Source organism: Oryzias melastigma, linkage group LG13, assembly GCF_002922805.2.
Source record: "Oryzias melastigma strain HK-1 linkage group LG13, ASM292280v2, whole genome shotgun sequence".
NCBI lineage: Eukaryota > Metazoa > Chordata > Actinopteri > Beloniformes > Adrianichthyidae > Oryzias > Oryzias melastigma.
In genome coordinates, this window is record NC_050524.1 from 26,427,807 (window position 1) to 26,433,912 (window position 6,106).

General features: G+C 46.2%; 1 protein-coding gene across 2 annotated transcripts in view; it reads right to left on the reverse strand.

Moving 5' to 3' along the window:
- usp32 (ubiquitin specific peptidase 32) overlaps positions 1 to 6,106 on the reverse strand; it is a gene marked incomplete at its 5' end in the record, with an annotated part of 31,533 nt that overhangs the window by 9,809 nt on the left and 15,618 nt on the right. For both annotated transcript variants that reach the window (XM_036214777.1, XM_036214776.1), the window contains 5 exon segments: positions 1,498 to 1,723; positions 1,798 to 1,989; positions 4,908 to 5,028; positions 5,128 to 5,214; positions 5,467 to 5,651. In XM_036214777.1, the coding sequence (XP_036070670.1) occupies positions 1,498 to 1,723; positions 1,798 to 1,989; positions 4,908 to 5,028; positions 5,128 to 5,214; positions 5,467 to 5,651 (811 nt within the window).

Below are 6,106 nucleotides of genomic sequence, written 5' to 3' on the forward strand. Positions count from 1 at the left end.
AGTTGGTTCAGGTGTAAAACTGCATTCACTCAACTGTTAAAATAAACCAGTTGTTAACACATTCAATGCCAAACATGAAAATCATTTTATTCTCCATTGTTTGTGAATAAATGTGTTGTGCTTAGAAAAGATCCCTTGTCATCCGTGATTATAATATGTAGGGTAGGCTAAAAATTTAGGCTGAATGATAAAGCATAGTACTGAAAAACAAAGCTAAATAGTTGGAGTTGACATTCTTTTACTGATCCGGCCCACCTGAGAACAGAAAGTCTGGATCCGGCCCCAGAGCCAAACTGAGTTTGACATGCCTGCCATAGAGTATAAAACAGCAAAAGTAGTAAACCAAAAAAAGGGAAAGAAAGAACCCTCATGCAGCATCTCCGTGAATTCTATGATACGTTTGCTGGATTTCTATCAGAAAACGACCGAGAACAACCGAGCCCGGGTCCCAGCAGCCCTGCTGTCCCGCTATGATCACTCACGTCCCGCCCAGATCCAGGTAAAGATCTGAGCGGTGGAAATGTCCAAATCACCTGTTGTCAATGTGATTATACTGAGCTGCACAGTGTCACAGTGATAACAGAGTTCACCTCCCATTCATTTAACTGCAGCTAGCGGTTAGCCGCTAAGCTAGCGCCAGCTTTCACTCAGAACTTACTTGATTTTGCTGCTCCTACAGTCAGATGAAGTTGGTTGTTGTTGAATCTATGTGAGTAATCCTTATATCCACGTGCTCTTCGAACTGCAAACCGTTTGTTGTTGACGATCTATAAACTTTTATGCCAGAACTAAAAACACCGGCAGGAAATCGCGGTTTTAAAGGGGAGGCGGGGCTTTTTTTCTGCAATTTGATTGGTTGGGCTGTCACATCAATCAAATGTGGTTCTAATTTGATTGGATGTTGGGCCAACACACGGATGTACACATACACAGACAGAGAGACCGTGGCGCGGCTTTTTCTCGATATACTTTATAATATACTTTATAATCTGTGGATTTAGGGGAAAAATAGCAAGTCTTTCCGAGTCAGAGGGCTAAAGTCCGAGTCAAGTCACAAGTTATGTATATCAAAGTCCGAGTCAAGTCACGAGTCAGAGGTAGGAAAGTCCAAGTCGAGTCTAAAGTCGCCAAATTCGTGACTCGAGTGTGACTCGAGTCCAAGTCATGTGACTCGAGTCCCCACCTCTGCCAAATGGACATGTTGAAACCCCAAAGATCAAAGCTGAGTCAGAGGGGAGAGAAACCCAGGATCAGGCCTGTGAGGCGATCTGATCAAACGGTCTGTCTGGGATCAAAACATGTCATTTTCTGACTAGTTTGTTATATCTAGCTTCTACTTGGGACACCTTCAGGCTGCAGATGTTGGGTGGGGGCGGTGACGGCTCCTTCCATAACCTAAATGCTTGCCTTCCTTGATGCAGGAGAGCAGAAGGAGCGTGTGCTTGTTCTCTAATGGCAGGCTGCATTTGTAAGTGAAACTGATACTTGCTTATGTACCTTTGGGGAGGTTGCAGAACCCGGCAGGAGCAGATATGGAGGACAAGTTGTCTTCTCCGACCCTCAGCAGGTCTTCGCTCTCGCTGCGGGAGTGCAGGCAGTGCTGCTCCAGATCTCTGGGAGCCAGGAAGGCGCTGGGATCAAAGTTCTCACATGGGAACTTGACGATCTTCTGTGATTTAATCCAGCGACCGTTGACGAACTGGAAGCGCTTCAGGTGGACGATCTGAAGGATGGAGAACACTGTAAACATGGCAACAGCATATAGAGGACAGAGCTCAGCTGGGACCAGTCCCTGACCAGGATGGGTGGGAGCCTCCAGAGATCCAGCTTCTTGGTGGCCAGCCGATGGGTCTTGCATTTGGAGCAGTAGTAGAGCTCGTCCTCGCCCAACTCCTCCTCACTGGTGAAGGCCTTCAGACAGCTGTCTAAGCTGATGGGCTCCGCCTGAGCTCGACGGGACTGCTCCACGCTGCAGTGCTCCTCCACAATCTGCAGGCAGACAGGAAGAAAGCAGAACCAGGTTCTGACACCTTTACATTTGTAGTTTCTGACGAGTATCTGAGTCTTTTTTAAAGCGGAATTTGAGCTGAGATGTTGTTCAAGAATTCAGATCTGAACCAAGACATACACATCTCCAACAACTACACGCCTTACACTAACTTCCAGCTGCCTGCGAGAAACTTCACCTTAGCAGAAGGATCCCTGAGCTGCTCAAGATGAACCAAAAAGTCCTGAACACCTAGCTTCCTGTTGCAAAAACCAGCTGCTGCTGTCGGGTGAGCTGAGAACTTCATTTGGAAATCAGTGTTTGCTGTAACCACACTATCAAACAATGAATATACAAAAGAGAAGTTCAGTATTTTAGACAGTTGACCTGTCTGAAGAAAACACCTCCCCCTTATCCAAGATCTTACAAGTTCTGCATCTTACTAGAGATTGATTGTGTGACATTTCTTATGCATCTGTATCAAAAATGTGAGTCACTGCGACCAGAATGGTGTAACGAATGACAGCACCTCACAAAGAAAAGACGTCCTTCAGTGTTACATAATTAAAACCTTTGAATTAAACGATATACACCATTTCACCAAAACTATTGGCTGTTCTGTCTTAACTCTCAAATAAACTGAAGTCTCATCCCATTCTTAACCCATAGAGTTCTATATGATGCTGGTCCTCCTTCTGCATCTATTCCAGCTTCATCTCTTCTGGAAGGCTGTCTACAAGGTTGAGGAGTGTTTCTAGGAATTCTGGACCATTCTTCCAGAAGCTCATTGTTCAGGTCACACTGATGTTGGTGGAGAAGGTCTGGTCTCAGTCTCTACTCTAATTCATCCAAAGGTGTTCTATAGGTTCAGGTCAGGACTCTGTGCAGGTCAGTCCAGGTCAGACTCTGTCCTCCATGTCTGTATGGACCTTGCTTTGTGTTCTGGTGAACAGTCATGGTGGAAGAGGAAGACCCGCTCCAAACTGTTTCTACAAAGTTGGGAGCATGGAATTGTCCAGAATGTTTTGGTATCCTGAAGATTCAAAGTTCCTTTCACTGGAACTAAGGGGTCTGAAAAACAAGCCCACACCATCATTCCTCCTCCACCAATTCAGTCTGAAATGTCCCCTTCTCCTGCAACCTCCAAACCCAGACGGGTCCATCAGATTTCCAGATGGAGAAGTGTGACTCCTCCCTCCAGAGAAGACGTCTCCACTGCTCTAGAGTCCAGTGACGGCGTGCTTTACTCCACAGCATCCACGCTTTACACTGTACTTGGTGATGTGTGACTTGATGCAGCTGTTGCCATGGTAACTAGGGCTGTAACGGATCACAAAACTCACGGTTTGGACCATGCCATGGTTTTAGGGTTATGGTTCAGATCATTTTTCAGATTGTGAAAAGTAAAAAAAATAACAGCAAAAAACAAGATAAAAGAAATAAAATAAAATAACATTTTGGAAACGTTTCAAAACAAATATTTGGTAATGTTAGCTCATTGAGGCCTATTTATTAAAACACGAAATCATTAAACTTTGAACACAACAAAATGCTAAAACATGTAGTAAAAATAGTGTTAAAACACCAAATCTATCTGGAGTACCCCTTGGAATTCTGATGTCCAAATTAATTCGTAAAATAAAACAGTCACATTGAAACTTAAATTTTTAAACTTAAACTAATTGTGGGAACATTTAAATATTTAAAACAATAATTGTTAGCTGCAAAAGACGGTGCTGCCGTGGCTGCTTTTCCTGCCGATTTATGATTCCTTTCGCTTGCCGTACTATCGTCCCCGACAGCACGTCCCTGTTACGGCTTTCTCCTGCGTGGGACAGCTCCTGCTATGGCTGATCCTAACTGGAAGATTCTCTGAACCCAGAATGGAGATGTGTACCAATGGTTTTATTCAGCTCTTAAAATTAAATAAACCTGAAATTTCATCATTTTGGTCCTCCATGATGAAGTCGAGAACAGTTTCTGACGGAGCTCCTCCCACACGGGAGCTTCAAGTTCACACACTTCTGGAGAACTGTCAAGCAGAAACTTTAGCGCTTGTTAAAATAAAGATAATTTACATGAATTTGAGAGGAATTGCATTCAATTTGAATGGACAACTTTATTTCAATTATGCGAGTGCGAGCTGTGTGCGCAGGGTTGGGGGTTGGGTTGGTCCGCGGTACACGTGTGTGCCGAACCGTGGCTTGTGATCTGTTACACCGCTAATGGAAGCCCATTCCATGACGCTCTCTGTGTACTTGGACTGATCTGAAGGTCACATGAAGGTTGGAGCTCTTTAACAATTGACTGCAGAAACTCTGTGACCTCTTTGACCTTTATCATCCTCTGACCTCTCTCCATCAGTTTATGTGGTCGACCACTTGGTGTCTGAGTTGCTGTTGTTCCCCAAACTCTTCCATGTTGTTCTGATAGAGCTGACAGTTGACTGTGGAAGATTTAGGACAGGGGTGTCGAACTCCAGGCCTCGAGGGCTGGCCCTCTGCTGGTTTTCCAGAAATCCTGCCTTATCTGCTGCTGATTATCTGGATCAGGTGTGTTTGGCCAATAAGGCGCTTCAAAGGCAGGTTGGTTGGAAACATGTAGGACAGCGGCCCTCAAGGCCTGGAGCTCATCACCTGTGATTTAGGACATTTCTTGATTAAGAAAAAATATCATTTAGAAAATTAGGATTAGAAAGAAGGTGTTAAGAAAGAAGAATCAGAGTAAGAATGTTTATTCTGACATATAAAATGCATAAGTTACTAGCTGTTTATTTTTCTACAGAAGACTTTGGCTTCTTGGAGCCGGCAGGTCCTTCCTGTTTGGAAAACCACAGGGGAGGAGTCACTCAGTCCGGTTCCCTTACACAGTCAATGATTCCTCCCTAAATCGGCCCTCTCTTGTTGGGGGCGTGTCTTACCCTCTCCTGGGAAGTCTGGTAGCGGAGGTGCAGCGCCGTGGGGTCCCAGTCTACAGCTATATAAGCATTTTCCACTGATGCTCTGTCTTCTGTGCACTCTATGGTGCAGCCTCTGCAGAACCTGGAAACACATGCAGGCGTGGTTGACAGGTGTGAGCCCCTCATCAGACAGCATGAAGGAGATAACCTGCTTCTCCGTCTTCTCCTAAAGTGCTCTAACCTGTACCAGGGACACCAGGCACACGAGTTCCCATCCTTCCCCACAACCCGTAGGGTGAAGGGGTACTGGTAACCCATGCTGTCATCACTGCAGGTTAAAAAAAGAACCAACACAGAGTCACACTTAGAAGGCAAACCTGTTTCCTTTTCATCGTAAAATAAGAACAAGAGCTAACGAGTCTCATTTAGTGAGCAGTGGACAATGAGGGCCCCCGTCCTGCTCTGGAGAGACACATCCATCCCACACCACAGGCCGATTGTAAGAAAAACAAATCAGAACACAAAAAGAATTGTGGCTCTGCCCTCGCTACAAAAACTAGCCCACAAAGAAGAGGCCTACCAGTCCTGAGCGTGGTTGCTGGCCTCCTGGGGAGGAAGTGGGCTGGCTAGCCGGGACACCTGGATCCAGACTGCATCATACAGGTCCTTCGTACTGGTGTGGACGGTGCAGGGAACAATGAGCGGCATTCCAAACAGGCTGGGCCGGTTCTTTTGAGATGAAAGGAAGTACAGCTCTGTGCGCATCTGAAAGCCAAGGCCAACATGAGCATGAGTAAAGCATCACTGCAAACCATCACCAAAGTGGTCTGTAGAGGGCTGTTCAGACAGCAGCCGGGGGTTCATAAGCAGCCCACGACTTAAAGCCCTGTTCCCACTGAGGGGTCTGGTACGATCTGGTCTGGTAAAGAGTGGTACGGTCCAGTTAATTCTGGCGAGTGTCTCCACTCAGTTCAGCCTCACTCCCACTGGGTGGGTTGTTTTCACGGCGCATGCGTGCTGTAGACCAGTATCATGTCATTGCGTCATTGTCATGCCTCATCCAGCAGCTCGACTTTGTCTTGGTTTGCTTTTTGAACATCATGTATGCAGTGTTCCCCCCTCATTCCCCCGATCTCTGTCTCAACCCCCCACCACCACCCCCGACTCCTGCACAGTGACTCCCGCTCACTGTGAGGGCGCGCGCCTGTGTGTGTGTGTGT